General features: G+C 38.9%; 1 protein-coding gene across 3 annotated transcripts in view; it reads left to right on the top strand.

Annotated features, from left to right (window-relative positions):
- The window catches only part of tmtc2b (transmembrane O-mannosyltransferase targeting cadherins 2b), a 137,014-nt gene that overhangs the window by 35,278 nt on the left and 82,516 nt on the right, over positions 1-19,220 (top strand). Inside the window, exon 2 of one of the 3 annotated variants that reach the window (XM_066685326.1) lies at positions 12,555-12,687. The exons of the other annotated variants lie outside the window; for them this stretch is intronic. Coding sequence (XP_066541423.1) covers positions 12,668-12,687 — 20 coding nt within the window. The 5' untranslated portion in view covers positions 12,555-12,667. The remainder of the gene's footprint in view (positions 1-12,554; positions 12,688-19,220) is intronic. 3 annotated transcript variants of the gene reach the window in all.

Below are 19,220 nucleotides of genomic sequence, written 5' to 3'. Positions count from 1 at the left end.
GGCCTTCCAGGACAAGGCTTTTTTTTTCTGTTCTTTTTATGAGTTTATTCGTACTACATGACCATGTCTTCGTCTGGTTCCATTGAGACAGCTGGCTTTGGTGACGCTTTAAAGAGACGTCCAGTAATAGTGATTTGGTTCTCTTCTGGATTAAGCTATTCAGTTTCTGCAATGACATTCAATCTTTTGGAGATGAATTTGTATATATTCATATATATATATATACACAGTGAGCTGTGTTTCTGAGAAAGCTGTTTGTTTTGCATCTTACAGTAGGCTCACACCTGGAAGGAGAACTGCCATAAAAAAATATTAATTGCTTCTAGTGTTCACCCCCCCACCATCACCAACCCCCACCCCATCCCAGCCCCTCTATTCAGCTTCTCTCAGCTCTTGTTGCTCAATGAAGTAGCATCTGCTTTTAGAAAGGTGTAACACCTTTTCACGTCAGGTATTTGTACACAACATATCCTGGGATTTGTTTTAAAAACATCTTTCTAGGCAGGAAAAAGCTGAAGTACAGCCATTCAATACACACAGATGCATGTGTTTTTGCAGTATTTATCAAACCATATCTCCAAAATGGGAATGGTATAAGTGAGAAACTGTAACATTCATTGTATTATTGTTATCATATTGATGTCATCCCAGGCAATTTCACCCCATTTGAAATGTTTGTATATTATGAAATATCAACAGTTTCCATCTTTTTATAATAATATTAATAATTATTATTATTATTTTGAATTAAGTGGGTTTATTTTCTCTCTCTCTCTCTCTCTCTCTCTCTCTCTCTCTCTATATATATATATATATATATATATATATATATATATATATATATAACATTATCTGCCCTTTAATGAGCCCATGTGACCTTTAACTTTCGGAATTAAAAAAATCGCTTATGTAACTAACAATTGTTGTAAACAAAAAATAGAGATCAGTGGGCTATTTAGCTGAATGAGTCAAGCTTAAATCTGATGCAATGTGTAGATGGGGCTATAGCAGCAAATATTTAAAGGCTGTCACTTGAACTTGGCTTGCGTTATTCACGTCCAAGGATTGTCCTAAAGATCAATGGCGATAAAACGGATTGCGAATTCAGATCTCGGCCAATTCCAGTCTTGCATCCTGCTCTCTTCACATTATAACCAAACCTCTTCTTTCCAGATGATTGCTGTTTCACTCCTATATCTGTTTCTATGGCTAGGAATCTGAGCTGGATAACAAGCCACAAACTGCTTTCTTCAACTCCGTACCAGTCCAAGTGGCGACATCTCTCCATACGTCTTCTGAAATCAGCACAGTCCTTTACCTCAAGGTTTAGCTTAGTCTGGAAGCTTTTGTGTATCCCATAGAAGTAATGGCTAAAGTAGCATAATTACTTTAGAAGACACGGTTCCATTTGTGCTGAGAGGAAGAGTAAAGGTCTGGGCTGAACTGCAGCCTTGATGTGGTGCCAGCTCCTCTGCAGCAAAAACACTCCTGTGCCCCATGCACTTTAGTGCTGGCCCCTCTTGTCATTTTGATTTAAAGCGTGGTAAACCTATCCACATGAAAGAGTTTGGTTTACACTTAGCTGTCAGTGGCGCTTCAGGAAGCTTGCGATAAGTCACTCTGGACTTGTCAGGTCTTCAGCGTACTCAATACCTCAATCATTCAACATGTTTAGTCATTTTTTTGCATTTGGTTTCTGATTTTAAACAATGTCCAGACAGGTTTTTGTTCTCTGTTTAGTAGATGATTAAAGACTACATGGTGTTTTGGATAAATGGGGCTATGGACAAGTCTGAGAAGCTGTGGCTATACTTTAGCTCTCCCACTATTCTTCGACTTCCACTTGGTAATCTGCATACGAAAGAGCAAATACCCCAAAATATATTTCACTGACATTGATAAAGTACACTCCAAACTCCAAAGCCCCAAAGTGGTTCACTCTTTTTCAGAAAGAGATTACATTATCATTCAGCTCCTGCCCTCATGAATGCAGAATCATCAGGCCAGACCTCAAACTGATGTATTACAGTAGACCAAACTGCTGATAAATGTTTTACCAATGAAAGTGAAGTCTTTCAGATGATTAATGGCCCAGGAGTGGTTGCTCATTGCTGTGCGGTGCAGAGAGAAGGAGCGACAAAATGAGGAGGAAAGAATGAGAGAGAAATGATTGGACAGGTGACTTGATGCTGACGTTTTCAAGCTATAAATTGAAATGGAAGTGTACATATTGAAGGAAAACAGATGCTTTAGGAAAGTTTCAAGCCATCACAGGCCAACAGAACTGCTTCTGTCCACCATGATATGAATTCTACAAGTCTCTGGGAGTGTAATGGCTTGATGGAAACCCATTCTCCTGAAAGATATTCCCTGATGTTTTGAGAATGGTGGTGGAGAGTGCTGTCTTAACATGTTGACCCAAAATGACCTATAGGTTTCCGTTTGGGATGTGATCTGGTGACTGCAAAGGCCGGATTAGATGATTTATATCATTTTCATACTCATCAGACCATTCAGTGAACCCCTGTGCTCTGACATACAGCCATTGTCGTCCTTGAAGAGACCATTGATCTGCAGTGAACTTTCCTTCTAAGGGTGACAAATGGACCCAAAGTATGGTAGCAGAATGCACACCACAACATAATAGAACCACCAGACTCCTTAGGGTAGGGTCAAACATTCAGGCCTATCTTGCTCACTTGGCGAATGCAATACATGCACCCGCTGATTTGTGGAGACGATGGTAAAAACTGACTACCCTGAACATCACTTTTTTTCATCTTTTTTCTTTTAATTTTCTTTTTCCTTCCAAACAATTTGCATTAATTTTGGCAGATAATTTTGATTGTTTATCTTAGTCTTTTGACTCAAATACATGTTAATTTGTCTTAAGTCATTTAATAATTAATATAGTTTTAATAATTTAGTTGACCAAAATTCATTTTAGTCTAGTATTAGTTCATTAAGCTAAAACAAAAATGACCTAATTTTACTCATGATTTTTGTCAAGGTTGTATCGTTATAGAGGTATTATTTATTATTTATTATTAGTTAGTAAATTTATTATTATTTACTAACTTTCATAAACAATAACACTAAAGTTGCAGTACATTTAAAACATGTTTAAATCCAAAATTATGGAAGGAATATTACCACTTATTTTTCTCTTCACATATATGTTGCAGTTGTTTAGTTCTTGTGAAGCACATTTAGTGTTTGCAAACAGAAACTGAGTCGACTCCAAGAGTTTCATCTTGAATCATTGTCCAACATTTGGTATGCACAAAACCTAGAATCCTGAAGAAACCATTCTTTGGTTTGATTCTTTCAACTCCTCTTCAATAACTATGTTTACTTTAAATGCTTCCGTCTTTTCCACATCATTTTACACATGACACAAAACACACCACATTATCTGCCACTATGTCTCATGATTATGGGGAAGAAAAGGGTTTTACTTTTGGAGTGTGAGGAGATTTCGGTTTAAAACGGCAGGAGTCAACATTGTCTTAAAAAAACCCTCTTTCTTCTTCACAGTCCTGTGACTTGGGCCAGATATTGCTCTGTAATATACAGTATACTTTCCAGAGTATGGTTCCAAAGCCTTAGCACTGAGCAGCAGTTCTGTTCACAATGAGAGCAGCAAATTAAAGTCCAAATAATCATAGTTGGTGAAGAGTATTTGAATATTTTTAACATTGCCATGGTGGTACTCCATCTTGGGGTTGGACTGTTCTTACTGTACACATTCTGTTGTGATGTTCCCAGTCACCCGAGCAACTGTTGCTCTTATATTTCAAACTAAAACACAGGGTCACTCTAAGCACACTTTGCACATAAGGTTTTTTACGATGTATACAGTTGATTTGTTGCACAGACGTGAATGCAGATGTTACTTTAGTTCTATTAGCTAGTTGAGCAGATACTGAATCTCCTTCCATTCATGCCCCAATAATGAAGCCTCTTGGAAAGTCACATCTTTTCATTTTCTGTCTCAGTCCAAAATTGGGTCTTTTTACAGCATATTTATACATGCCTCAGAGTATGGTAGGATGTTAACTGAATAAATGTAGCATGAAGTTTATTTGTCTGGGAACATCTACTCATTTATTTAGGGATTATATATATATACAAACATACATTTTATTCTCTCAGGCTCTGTCTCTTTGTTTTATCCAGTTGCATCCAGTATTGACGGGTTGGTATAGATGCAAGATTAGTGTGTGGCTGCAGTAAGAATGTAAGCACACTGTGTGTTTGGAGAGCTCTTCCTCACACTACAATACGTCTTTGTCTGGCCCTCCAGTGGATGACTTCGAGATGCAATCTCTGCCTTTGAATAATTTGTGCTTGGGTTTATAGGTCACTGTGCCGTTTCTTCTGCCTCTGTCTCTGTCTATCCTATAGTAGTGTTAAGTGGGGGAAGGGCAGGATGACTTGTGCTGTTGTCTTGTCAAACCCTCCCATCCGCAACTGCCCTCCCCTTTGGCCCGAGCTTGACCCATATTGCACTACTTTTCCAGTCTTCAAGGGATTAATATCAGCAGAAAAAAATATTCTGCCTGAAAAATGTCATACCATGCTCAGCATTTGCTGATTCATAGTAGCATACAGGATTATGGCATGTTGTTTGCTTGGTCTTGTCATATGTACATAAAATAAAATTAGGTTTGAATTTAGCTCCCTATAGAACCTTCCTTCCTTACAGTCTTTTATAGGGCCATTTTTGTCAACATAATGTGAGTATGAAGGACCTTTTGAGTAACTTCTGTGTTCTAGTTAAAGGTTTTTTCTAGTTAAATGTCATATCCGAACCAAGAATCATTACTTTTTTTGTGTGTGTGTGACTGTAGTGCCTTGGAGGTCATAGAAACACATCTTCTCTACAATAGTGGGTCCTAACAAACTGCTGATAAAAGATGTTATGGCTCGTCTTTTGTCATTCTTTTGAATAAAATGTAATACAAGGCAATACAAGCAAATCAAAGCAGAGCTCATTTGCATATACGACAATTAAAATGCCTTTTGATACACAGAACCAAACAACCGCAAAGTGGACTAGAGGCAGTTTAATGAAACACTGTTTATGTTGCTCATCTCTCCCTGTGAAAGTTCCCAGAATATTTCCAACAAATAAAAAATCTATTTCCCATGACCTTCTCTTCACTCCACAGCACTTGTCTGTGGGGAGGGTCTGGATAATTAACAGTTGTCAGGGCAGAACATCTTGAAATGAAAAATTTCCTCAGTGGTGCTCACCCATGTGCTAAGGTGCAGCAACATTCCTCTGATCCGAGCTTTGTTTATACGAAGTATCTTCATCCTCCACTAATGTGAAGCTTTGCTGAACTTCTATAATGTGCTGGGGATCAAATGAGCCTCTCCTATAGCCTCGTCCAAGTACTTCAGCCTCTCTCTAATAGGAGGAGGTAATGTTTCATGATGTTTCATTGTTGCCTGGCTCAGAGTAATGCAAGCCCACTGCTTCTTTGCCTGAGCTGTGTGATAAGATAATCTAATGTTTAGACAGTTTTAGAAGGGAAATACACAGCAGTTGAATATCACTGTCAACACTAATTCTGTGAGCGTAGAACATTTTATCTCCAATGAGCTGTGAGCTGTTGTTTCATAGGCTGTCATTCAGTGATGTGTGTTGAAGGCTTTGTTTCTTTTCTCTTACAAATATACAGTCTGCATTCTGTAATTTAATTTATGAACAAAATAATTGGTTTGGCAGGAAGCTGGCAATAAAATCTAACACTTTGAAATCAGTGTTTGCATCTTTGCACAGGTTGAGTAGAGCTGAGTTAAATCATAAAACCTAATCCAGCTCTCAGTTGCTAAATCTATCTTCCTCATACCTGAGGCTGGTTCTTAAGGTGGTTTTTGCAGTCACTGCCAATGAACTCTTGAGTGTAAATTCCTGGCAGCCTTACTTGGTGAAATTTGTAGACCGCAACTTGCCACCTGCTCTTAAAAATAAATGTGCCAGGCCTTCCTTGAAGTAATGCCCTAGAACTGCTTTTAATTTCCAAGGTGTATATACAGTTACTCTGTATATTTTATATACAGAAAGAAACATATTTTTACAGTGGTGTGCATGTTTATTTCAAACTAATGGTGAAAACATGTACCCAGTCAGATTGTATGTTTTCAGGTGCAAATTCTGTATTTGTGAAGGAACGGTAGTAAACACACACAGTATACAAAATGAATGATTTACAGCAGGGGTGTCAAACTAGATCCACGGAGGGCCGTGTGGGTGCAGGTTTTTTTTTTTTTTCAAACCACGCAAAAGCCCCACACTACTGAAAGTCAAGATCTACTGATTAGATCCAATGATTAAAAACAGGTGGAATGAGGTGTGGTTTCTGCGTGGTTGGAAAGAAAACCTGCACCCACACGGCTCTCCGTGGATCTAGTTTGACACCCCTGATTTACAGGGTCAAAATTTATAAGACAATATTTTTTCTGAATACGCCAGCAGGTAATGGGTTGGGGGGTTACTTCCGGAGCATGACCGCCATCTTGAAAAACGCCATATTGTATCAAGGGCAAGTTTTTCCCAATGGCAATGTGTTCATGTAGCATACATAACTGGAACAAACAAGATACATTATTGCAAATATTCTGCCAAGGGCTGGAGCAATGGATTACTAAACAATTAGCTTTGTGCTGATTACCATGATTCATATATTAATTCATTCATTGTCTGTAAACACTTATCTGATTCAGGGTCGCAGTGGGTCCAGAGCCTACACAGAATCTCTGGGCGCCAGGCAGGGACACAACCAGAGGGCACCAGTCCTTAGCTAGGTGACACATTTACACGTTCACTCACACCTACAGACATTTGAGTAGCCAATCCACCTACCAACGTGTTGGACTGTGGTGTGTTCTCCCTGTGTCCATGTGGGTTTCCTCCCAAACTCCTCACAGACCGAACCGACCCCATCCAGGACCCTGGAGCTGGGACAGTGACACCACCTGTGGTGCCACCGTGCCGTTATTCGTACTATTAGTAGTATTATTATCAAAAAAAAAAAAAGTTGAAATATGTATATAAAAAAACACTGGTTGACGCCAGCGCATTTGTCAGACGTCTTTGCTGTGTTAAGACTGCCTGAGCAATGAATATTTCTGAGGACTGTGACATGGATATGTTTTCATGTGTAAGCAGAGCAGTACTTGCGTGCCGGGGCTGTATGCTTTCTCCAGCAGTCTCCTCACGCTGATCTGCACACACACATCTGTCAGCGCCGCTAACAGGCTGATGACATGCATGTGTGTGTGTGTGGCTTATGAGTGCACATCAGCCTGCCACATACACAGGAAGCTACAAACAGCGTAAAAGGAAGGGAGTGAGTGTCTCCAAGCCACTGAATCTGCTGTTTCTTTATGGATGAAAGATCAAGAACACTGTTGCTGTCAAAAACCCTCACGTATCCCTGAAATGGGAACATTACAGAAGAATACAAACTTTTTATGCAACTTAATGTAGAGACTGTTACAAACATTTTGGAGCATTTCTGTAGATTCACCTGCTGTGTAAATAGCAGCTGATGTGTTCAGAAGTCGCTTCTGGTGGAAATAGATGGACAGTTAAATGTACCTCATGCTTTGTATTGGTGCTGTAGTGAATTGCTGCTTTGCATGAAAATGATGTACCATGTATGATTTGCATATACATAGCTATATACATATGCATATATATATGCAAATATAAATCTCTCTCTTTCTCTCTCTCCCTATATAGATATAATTTATTTGTGTGTGTGTGTGTCCATATAGATATTAAAATTGTTAGAAGTGGACATGCATGGTTTTCATTGGAGCGCAGTGTTCTGCAGAGTCTTAGCCTTCAAAGACGCCGAGTGTCCAGTAATCTGCTGAAGTGCGTTAGTTTAAGCTTGGTAAGCTCGTTGTGCAAGAGTTAGCGTGATGTCACTGGCCTCTTCACCTTCCTGTCTGCATGATCTCCCGTCTCCTGCTGCTCACACACGCATGTACACACGTGCGCACACACACAGAGACACTGACCCTGATTCTTTAAGAGAAGGCTTCCTGCCCTGTGCTCTGTGACCTGGCTCAGTGAGGACCCGGACAGGGAGAAGAACGGCGATGACGCATGTTAGTTCAGCTGTTGGGATGGTCTCAGAAAACATGGACAGCTTTGAGCTTTTGATGCGTGGGAGATGAGTTCCTGTCTGTTCTCCTCTTGCCTTTGAGGCCGAGACACACCAATTAAATAAATAAAAACAATAAATAAATGTATTGCACATTTTTCTATATTAAAGAGCCATTTTGGTGACAACTGCAGTAGACTTTTTAGGGACAAAGCAAGCTCTACTTCTGTAGTTTAATGTGAAATTAATTTTTTTTTGTTTTGTCTCCAATGATTGTAAGGTTGTTTTGTTGCCAAAATTACATTTGGTCTTCAAGGGTTAAATGGAATTTTGAGCCTTTGTCTTGTGATGATTATTCTTCCCCATAAGCATCTTTTTTTATTTTTGTAATTCTAGTGTGTTCTTATGTGGAATTATGAGTTGTGTAGCCGCAAAGCCTGAGATATTTAAATGTGGAAACCCAATGTGAGATTTATAGGCTGAGCAGTGATCGTGTGGGTCCCTTTTGTCTTTTGTCTGTCAAATTCCTCTCTGTGTTTTGATTTTCTCTTGTGAAAAATAAGCTGCGCAACATGCTCAGTGGAGCCTTTGTTTATGGTTGGACAATATGGATAAATATTATGATTCTTGAGGACATTTTACGATACATGACATAATAAAAACTGTATTTTAATGTGTTCTGAGGTTTGAGAAGATAAAAAGGATGCAGTGAACCAGTAAGTAATTACTGCTGCAGTTGGAAAGGCCTGGGGTTGTTTTAATCAGAAATGTATTTATTTCTTTTCAATTTTGTAATTCTTACAGAATAATTAGGATAATGGGTAAAGCTTCAGTCTTCTACTTGTTACTATGTTTTTTTTGTTATTTACAAACTCCATACTTGCATGAATACTTTTTTTTTTTAATCCTTATTTATCCTTACATATTTGCTGTCAATAAATAAATAAAAAGATCAACAACCCCAACAATTATATATAATTGTGACTTAAAGGAATAGACAAACTACTTTGCTTCTGATGCAAGTTTGTGTAAATCTGTTTCACATAATTATTTTGGAACATTTTCATTGGTCCAATTTTAACAAATATTTCACACAATGCAAAATATATCCCATGTTCAAAAGATATTTTGCAGGGCCATGTATCTGAGGCAGGGCTGGACAATATGGCCAAAGTGTATATCACGTTATATTTTTTTTATTTTGGTCGTTACAATATAATTCCGATATCGATATAAAATTCACTGAAAAACGTCCAAGAATAAACAAGAAACATGACATCGCCAACAAACATAAACCTATTGGCTTTGTCAATATTATTAATTTAAGCTAAACTTTAAATTGGAACGAGTTGAACTGGCAACAGCACCCTGTAATGACCAGTCAGTGACAGATGGTGTAAATAATGTATACTGAAATATTGAAAATGTGTTTTAAAAGTATCATTTTTATTGAAGCATTTTATATTGTGATTGAATTATTGTCCAGTCCTTATCTCTGATTCCCTTGTAGCCCTCAGCAATGTTATGTATGTATGAGATGTAGTTTATCAGGACGACTATAAAACCTCATTATAATGGCCACTGATATCTCCTGTTCCTGTCAGCAAGCAGCAAAATCCCCACATTCTCTCTCTCTCTCTCTACCTCCAGCAGGAGATACATCTATATTCTCCCTTTCTCCCTCTTTCTCCACACAGCACCTGTCAGCGTTATTGTCCTCCGTGCTGATGGAGTTTAAGTGGCCGTGTACTCCAGCTCTCACTCTCTGCACTCAATAGCTCTCTCAGTGGTAATGAATGGGCTTTGCTGCTTTTAACCAGACTCTTTGCTTCCCCCCTCCCTTCTCTCTCTTTTGGCCTATAGGGCTTGCTCCTCTTTTAGTGAGAGAGGCCAGAGGGTGTGTCACACTGCTGGCCACTGCGGTAATGGACCACACATGGCTCTGCTTCACTGCCCTTCTATTGCCGAGGCCTGAAAAAACCTCCTCTCCCTCTCTCCTCCCTCTGTCTCTCCCTCTCTTTCTCTCCCTCGCTCGCTCTCTTTCCGCAGCCAGCGGACCACAGTTGTTCTTTGTGTCGTTCATTCACAAAGCGCTGTATGGGCTGAGCTGGGCCTTTCTCTTTGTCCCCAGCATTAGGTGGGGTATAGGGGGGCTTCTAAAGCCCCCTCCTCTCGCTTTTGTGTTCTCCTCCCACACTGCACTGACAATACGTGACCTGCTAACATCTCAGACACGCCACAAATGCTGCTCTGCTCTTTACAAGCAGAGTGAGAAAGGAGGAGAAATTCGTTTTTGAGACGCTGACGAAGGTTTTGTTCCAGAGAGTTTTCAAAAGGGAGAAAAATTTCTTTTATATTTATTCAATTATTATTATTATTATTATTATTATTATTATTTTTAATTATTATTATAAAGAAAATATAAAGCCACTCCAGAAAGCTTCATGGCTTTATACACCCTTTACACCTCTCATATTAAACATATAACTTATGTTTCAGCTGTTGTTCTTCTGAGGTTTCCTAAAGTTATTTGTTGATTTTATGTACACACTGCCAGTGTGTTCTTGGCAGTAAAGGCTTGGTTTAAATGCACAAACGAACCAGAATCTGATCTGAAATCTGAAGCTTAATTTTATACAGCCCCTTTTTAAATACTTTTTAAACTCCTGAACTCTGGGTAGCTAACCCAGAAAACTGAGTTTTTCACTGTAACAAAATGTACATCAGAGAGTATGTGAAAGGGTTAAAGTGCTAGCAACCCCTCACCTACTGTCTCCCTTTGAGCTGCCTGCAGTAGTAGACCATTGTCAGCTAATTATTTTACTGTCTCTTAAACAGTTCATTAATCCAACAGAACCACATGTTCTCAAGAGAAATATCTAGAACACCATTAGGAGCGGTTTGAAAGCCGTGCTCATGTCTAAAACCTCATCATTATTTCCAAGAAGGTGCAGCTGTGGCTCTGAGCTTGACGTGCTTCTTTAATCCGCCACAGAAATGCATAATTAGGTGTACAGAGCAAGAAGCTGGAACTTTATTTACAATGCCACATGGACAGTAAGCAGTGCTGTGGAGTAAACATGGCTCTGTAGTCTAGTGTAATATATACACAGCCTCGGTTCATTCTCTTAACGTGGCTTAGGCTGCGCTCATAAATCCTGCTGTATGTGAGAGGCTTATTATTGGGTCTTTTTGGTTAAAGCGAGACAGTGTTTGATGTGTCACCCATGTGCTGGAGAAGTTTTCTCTGCCACCCCCCCAAGTTCTCCTCATGTCTGTTGATGCCGAGGGGCCAGGGGTAATTTCTTAAGCTGCTGTGGTGGGCCGATCCCACTTTGCCCTCTCTGTTTATTCCTTTTTTTTTTTTTTATTTTGTAAAAAGATGGATGTAAATTTTTATGACTACCGCAGATGTGAGGTGGCATATTTCTCTGTAAACATATAGAAGAGGTTAATAGAGAATTTAGACCTTGTGAAATGTTTTAATACTGTTCTCTCCTGTGGCTATAAACTAACCTTCATGCCTAGCACTACAGGAATGATATTAACGCACCTGGAGAATTGCTCTACAGTTTTTCATGCACATTATCAAGGTCTACAATTTATAGTCACTATGTCCTTTCAGGGATCTTAAAGTCCAAATGTGTAGGTTACCTTGCGTTCCTCGGGAAGAACTATTTGATTGTGTTACACATGAATGAAGGAAGGAATGAATGAATGATGTGCAACTAAACTTAATATACAACAAAATATGGTACAGTTCTGTGCCCTGGAAAAACAATAACAAAACAAACAAACAAAAAAGTGTATTGCCTTGGTAACATCACAGGTACCACCCCAGAGACTTTTTTTTTTTTACCCAGGCAAGGTAAGTTTTATTTATAGAGCACCTTTCATACACAATGGCAATTCAAAGTGCTTTAAAAAAAAAAAAGAAAGGTACAGAAGGATTGAAATGATTAAAATGTTTAAAGATAATTTAAACTATTATCAAGCAATTCAGATAATAATTATAACATAAAAGAAAAATAAAATGAAAAAAGAAAAGACTAATTAAAATAAAATTAAAATGAAAGTAGCACAGCATTAGACCGTTCCTGAGATCAAGCATTCAGAAAGGCTTTTTGCACAGATGAGTACAGGACAATACCGAAGCCCCTAGAGAATGGCTTGGCTTTCTCTCACTGTATTATCAGGACCTATGATGTAAGTTGAGTGGAGGTAAAGACTGTCTTGGAAGGAAAGTGCTAAAATGGCTTGCCTTAAGCATGTGGCTTTGCTAAACAGGAAATGTGCAGTGAAGAAAAGAGAGGGGGGGAATCTTCAAAGGACCACATTTGACAATGGGAAGTGGGAAGCTAATGGCTGAGCCAAGCTCACGTTCAGGAAAAAATAAAACCCTTCAAACGTTCTTTTCTTCTCCTTCAGGGCCATTTAAGAATGATATGACCCTGACGTCCGGGGTTATAGAGATCCAGTAGGAAAAAGCGCTACTCTGAGAGGAAGTTGGTAAATGATCCGAAGTTATAGGACTCAGTTACATGTGCATGATATATCCAAGGTTTGTAAACTCACCTTATAATGAGTCAATTCAACTACTTTTACATGCACCACAGTGGACACATTGTACACACAGCATGCAGAATTAACTTGGACTTAATGTAAAGTTAACTTGGAGCTAAGCATGGAATGAAATGAAATGTCCTGGAGTAGCTGTACATGAGCCATGCTGAGTGGAGAGTTTGGTGAAAAGCCTCCCAACATTCAGTAGTGGAACTACATTCTCTGAAGTGATAGAGCACCATTTCATTCCTTTGCGATGAGGTGGAGTGACTTTTATGATCCTGAACTAATCACCCAACCCCTGTACCTGACCTCACTGAAGTTCTTGTGGCCATTAAAATCCTCACAGAAATGTTCTAATAGCTAGTGGAAATCATTCAGGTTGTTAATGCAGCCAAGGAGAAGAGTCCAGTGTTTTCTAACTGTATTGTAAGGGTGTTCATTTTATTTTTAATCAGAAATATATTTTTACTATTTGGATTGATAGTTAATTTCTGCATATCATCTGTGTCCAATGAAAATCATTCATCTCCAATATAGTAACTTTTAAAGGAGAAAGAAAAGACCTGCTTAACATTTAATAGATTTAAAGACAATATCAAATAAATAAATTAATAAATTCCAAGTAATTTTGGAGCTCTTCTATTTGCCCATTTATCATGAAATTTTCATACAACATGAGCAGCTGCTGTGTTTAAATGATGTAGTAAACTATCATTTGACAAAAATTTTGATATTTATTTATTTATTTAGGACATAAGGTTAATTTCATTGTTTTTTGTGTTTTGGTGGTGGCTGCACCTGCTCTACTTCGTGATTGGTCAAGACATTGGCTTGGTCTTTTAGTAATAGTCACACTTCCATTGGAACTTCCAATGTACAATTTTTGCAATATTAAATGCGGTCTTCCACCACAATCAAAATCCACCTGGGTGATGCAGCATCAGCCAATCTGCATTTGCACACTCACCACACATCAGCTAATAGATAAAGAACAGACTACAGGCAATGAGTGATCATGTTTGGTAAATAGTGATGACCAGAAGGTCAGAAGTGGCCAGAGGAGCAGATTTAACCAGGACATCTGGGTAACACTTCTACGAAATACCTAGGGATCTTTCATGACCTCAGAGTTGAGAACTTGAAGTACACAGCCACGTACAAACAAGAATCGTGTTTTCCCCCCTCAAATCATTCCACATTAAAAAACACAGAGCTTGTGAATGTCAACAAATCAGAACTACAATTTCCCACAATCATAGATGTTCCCTTTTAATATACAGTATCAGTCAAAAGTTTGGACACATTCCCCATTAGTCATTGGTGGAATAAGGCTATTCACTGTATAGGACTGTGTACCAGCCCTACCTCTGCACAACCCAATTTATGGTCTCAAACACATTAAGATGTGGCGAACAGTTCTACAAATTAACTCTTAATTACTTAATTTTTTTTTTTTTTTTTTTTTGTAATGCTGAAAACCATTCCGTGTGACAACCTCATGAAGCTGATTGAGAGAACGCAGAGAGTGTGCAAAGCTGTCATCAACGTAAAAGGAGGCCACATTGTAGAATCTAAAGTATAAAACATTTTCTGGTTTGTTTAACACTTTTTTGTTTATGATATAAGTCCATGTGTTCCTTTGTAATTTTAATGTCTTCCATATTCATTTACAAAGTAGAAAATAATAAAATAAACAAAAAACCACTGAATGGGATGTGTCGAAATACTTGACTGGTACTGTATATTATAAGCTACTGTACACTCTTCTACAAATAATTCCTGACTTCTAACTTCTCTTCCAAACCTCCAACAGCCCTATTCCTCAAATGTTTTCATAACGAATGATTTTTATGGTCTCCTTTTCAACAGTCAGACCTGCACGTCCGTGTGGCTGCAACCGTGGGGTTTTTCTGCTGGTAGATCAGCAATGTGCCGTGTATTAATATTATGACTGTTTCCACATTTAGGGCAGAAATATATAATTATGCTGATGAGGATTTGATGAGCATCCTCCTGTGAGGTGTGCCACTGAGCCCATCTGTCCTGAGGTACTGAGTGTGGGCTGGATATGTGCAGCTGATTATGCAGGCAGAGAAGATTGGTGAGATTTTGGCCCGGAGTGCTCATATCCATCTGAGGCAGTGAGGAGGTTGAAGGCTGAATGTAGGAGAGTTTTTAGCCTGTGGTTGATGGACTTCCCCTATGTGTGGCCAGCTGGAAGTATGCACATATGGACAAAGGAAAGTCTCGTGTTATTTAAACTGCAGAGTTTAAGGACATTTTGAGGGGGCAGGGGAGAGAGAAGGCAATTCAAAGTCTTTGCATCTGTGTATAAAAACTCACTGTTTATGTGGCTAATCTTTCATTCACACTGTAAAGCAGTGTAGGATTATTCTGAGGCCTAAAACAATGAGTGTGTTCTTCCATGGCCCTAGAAGAGAAAAAACAATTGTGAAATCAAAAGGCTGTAAATAAAATGCAACTGCTTACTTGGATGGTCATGTGGTTTCTGTGAGTTGGCGACTATAAAGTCTAAAATGCGTAAATGAGCTCCTTTGCAGTGATTCAAATCGACACCATGTGGAAGACAAAGCACTTAAACACAGTTAAGTGGCTGTTTGGGGTTTTTTTCAGCATGTTTATGGCTCTAGACTTCTCTCTCCTCTCACGCAACAGCGACACTAAAGATAGTTTTGTATCTTTTGACTTAATGGCCTGTCTTTAAAAACTAGTAGATGAAACCCTTTTAATTTTCACTAGATAAAGATATATAGTTTATTTGGTCCAGATTTTGCTAAGTGATCTGGAATTCAAACGGTTGTTTCATCAAGGCTCTGCCATAAACTTAAGCCCGGAGCACCTATTTTACAATTACAACAAATTCTCAAATCGGAAATGAGGAAATCCTGATTGAGAGGTGAGTTGGAAGTGATTGCCGTGTGGATTATCTGGTCGTGTGAGAGCAGCAATGAGTCAGTCCAGTCGTTTTCTACCATCCACAAAGTTACATGAGTTTCTGCAGTGCTAAGATGCAATACAATAATACCGCGCTCTTGACAACTCAACTGCAAGGAATGGCATGCAACCATCACTAGCACCATGTTTTCCTTTATTTTGCATGGTCTTTTTTGTTTTACATTTTAGGTTGTGTGTAATGAATGTTAAATTTATTTTAAATTGTTAAAAAAAAGTGTAATTTTTGCCAACATTTGGCATCTGAACCGCTACAGTTAAATGGCCGAGTGCCAGCCCTAAGTCAGGGTGCAGCCTCAAAAGGAATGGTTCAGGCCAGTTCCATGTTACAGTTAGGAGTGTAGCACCATTTTAAGCATTTTGGGGCAGTAATACAGTAATATAATACTGTATACTGAGCACTGTTGAAACACAGTGTTGGAAATTTTTTCATCAAGACAGCCCTAGTTACAAGACAGTGAACCATCACAGTGCTTTTGAAGCTGTAATTGTGAGGTAAAAATACTACCAAGAGTTCATTATAAATTTATAGGCAAACCGTTAAGTCTAATATGTGCTGACAATATTGAAGTAGCTTAAGTTTGCTAGAAAATATTACATACCTCCAGCTCCTGGTGCAAAATATGTAAAGAATGTCCTAGCCAGAAGTTCTTTTTTTTGTTTTCCCTCTCCCCCATTTCCTTCCCTCCCCCATGTTTTTCTGAACGTATAAAATCACCAAATAGGACAGCGACTTGCTCAGTTTCCACATCTGTGTTTACATGCATATGTAAGTTCATGCTGATTCATGTGAGATTTACAGTGTGGGAGTATTTTTATTTATTTTATTTTGTTTTTTCCCTCCCCTCCTTTTTATTTTGTTTTTTTCCCTTTTCTTTTCTTTTTTTCTTTTCATGTGTGGCATTTGTGCATTGTAGGGGTCCTAATGAGATGTGCTCTGATTTTTTAGTTATTTATTTATTTTTAAACATGCATTTATTATTTATTTTAATGTAGATTATTTTAATGATTTTCAAAATCCTGTATTGTGTGCTCAGTATATCTGTGCTGACCTGACATTTAGTGTGAGATGTGTGTTCTGGCCTCTGTTAGGATTTTCAAAATACTGTATAGTATAGGTAAGGCTTTAGACTCTCGAAACCGTCCTGTGACTGACCTGTGATTGTATTCCATTAGCTTTTAAACAGCTGAGACCATAAATATAGGACAAAAAAAAATCTCTTCCACTGGTAATTTGAATTAATCATTGACTGTCAATCCATCTATAGTGCTGTACAAACACCTGGAAGTAGAAAGATATACCAAGTGTGGTAACTGATTACCAGGCAATGAACCAGTTTAAAGTTCTGTAAAAAGTAATTTTTTTGCACATCACATGATGCATGATGTAAATGGCTGTTTTGTAAATATTCCAGTGCTCAAATACTAACATGTTTTTACTGTCCTTTTCCTGTTTTTGTTCCTTCATTTTAATGTATTTGAGTGCATTGTTCGAAAGCGAAAAACAGCCGGAATGTGTGATTTTAGACAGACAATACAGTGTGTGTGTTCGTGCTCTCATGGAGAAACTTGGGGTCTCCCCTTGTACATTTCAGGGTCAGCTGTGGACTCACTCACAGGGCACCAAAGCGGGGTCGACAACATATGTAAATTCAATTAGGAACCAGCCTCCTAATGGGGAAGCTAATAATTTGTGTTCTTGAGACAGGCATGTGTGATAGCAGCTCTGCTGTGTCTATCTAATGAGATCACACTGTGCAGTGCTGTGAAGAGTCCCCCATGAAGCCTTCATAATTAATGCCAGCACATGTGGAATCGCACATGGGTGGGTGTGTGTGTGTGTGTGTGTGCACACGCTTTGTGCTCCAGTGAGCTCATTAACGAGCGAGTGTTGCACAGTAGCTAACTCAAAAGAGGACGAAATACACAATGACTGAAGGCTCTAATGTATGTTTGCTCTGTTTATTTGAAAAGTTCTTGTATGAGTGGAACTAAAAAAGTTTAAAAGGAATATGAGAATGACCGTTAGATATAGATTGGATAGTAGAGGCATGAAGGAGGTACATGACTAGCCGGTGGAATGAGTTCCTCAATTTGCCGGAGCTTCTTTCATTCCTTCTTTCATTTTCCACCTTCATTTTTCCTTCCACTCACAATGCAATATCCATGTCCAGAGATGAATTCATTCCAGAGTGAGAATGAAAGTATGAATTTCAACCCCTATCACCCGGTCATTCAGGAGCAATCTCCTTCCCTAGATTGATTTGCTGCTAGCTTGGCTCTGAGGGTGATGGATTGCATGGGGCCTTGAGAAAGGGCTGGCTAATCAGAATCCTATCTAAAGGATCACCTCATGATGAGCAATAGTCTATGTGTCAGGATACATGAGAAGACACTGTTTTATTGCTGTTAGAAGCGATTCTAGGCAATGTATATAGGACCTTACTTTGTGGCACCCTTCCACCGCATGGTACCTACTCAACTTTTACTCTGCTTTTTTTACTTCTCTATTAATTGATTTGGGGTGGCACGGTGGTGCATCAGGTAGTGTTGCAGTCACACATCTCCATGGACCTGGAGGTTGTGGATTCAAGTTCTCCTCCAGGTGACTGTCTGTGAGCAGTTTGGCGTGTCCTCCCCGTGTCCACGTGGGTTTCCTCTGGGTGCTCCGGTTTCCTCCCACGGTCCAAAAACACACGTTGGTAGGTGGATTGGTGACTCAAGTGTCCGTAGGTGTGAGTGTGTGTGTGTGTTGCCCTGTGAAGGACTGGCACGCCCTCCAGGGTGTATTCCCGTCTTGTGCCCAATGATTCCAGGTAGGCTCTGGACCCACTGTGAACCTGAACTGGATAAGCGGTTACAGGTAATATATGAATGAATAGTAATTGATTTTGGTACCTAGAACCCAGTACTATGTACCAGCCATCATCTTTTAAATAGGTTCAACTGTTCCTTGGATTTGTGGTGAATGAAATAACTATGCTTATCTGTCTGAATTGATGTGTGGCTCAACTGTGTTCAGTCCCATTAAACAAAATCAACACTCAAATCATGATGAGTAAACATTGCTTTACCTTACCATCTCCATTGTGATTTCCAAAGCCTGTGGTTCCCATTTAGATGGTGTTTTTTGATGTGTCTGTAGTCCTGGGTGATATGACTGCAAATCAGTATCATGATTTAAGCATTTTTTTCTCAATTATTATTAATGAATGATTAGTTTTATTTATTTATTTATTTATTTATTTTTTGGTCAGAGTTTAAATTTGACTTAATGTTTAGTGTCATCTACTGTCAGACCCTGTCCAAACAAAAGAGTCATTGACTACATTTTGGCAGGTAGCCATTGTAGTTGTAAACCACCCAGGTTGCCAGTGAATGAGGAGAGCAGAGTAAAGTTGTGTAGAGTAGGTACTTTGCAGAGGTGATCAATCCTCAGATCTAGTTTTTGGGCTTTTTGGAAGTACTGCACAATGGAAGTATGCAATATCCTGTATTGGTGGATTATTGAGTAAATCATTTACATTTTTCACGTTGGGAATATGTGCATGGGTC

This window comes from Hoplias malabaricus, chromosome 11 (assembly GCF_029633855.1).
Source record: "Hoplias malabaricus isolate fHopMal1 chromosome 11, fHopMal1.hap1, whole genome shotgun sequence".
Lineage (NCBI taxonomy): Eukaryota > Metazoa > Chordata > Actinopteri > Characiformes > Erythrinidae > Hoplias > Hoplias malabaricus.
Note: the sequence above shows the minus strand (reverse complement) of the source record. Positions and strands in the feature narration are given on the sequence as shown.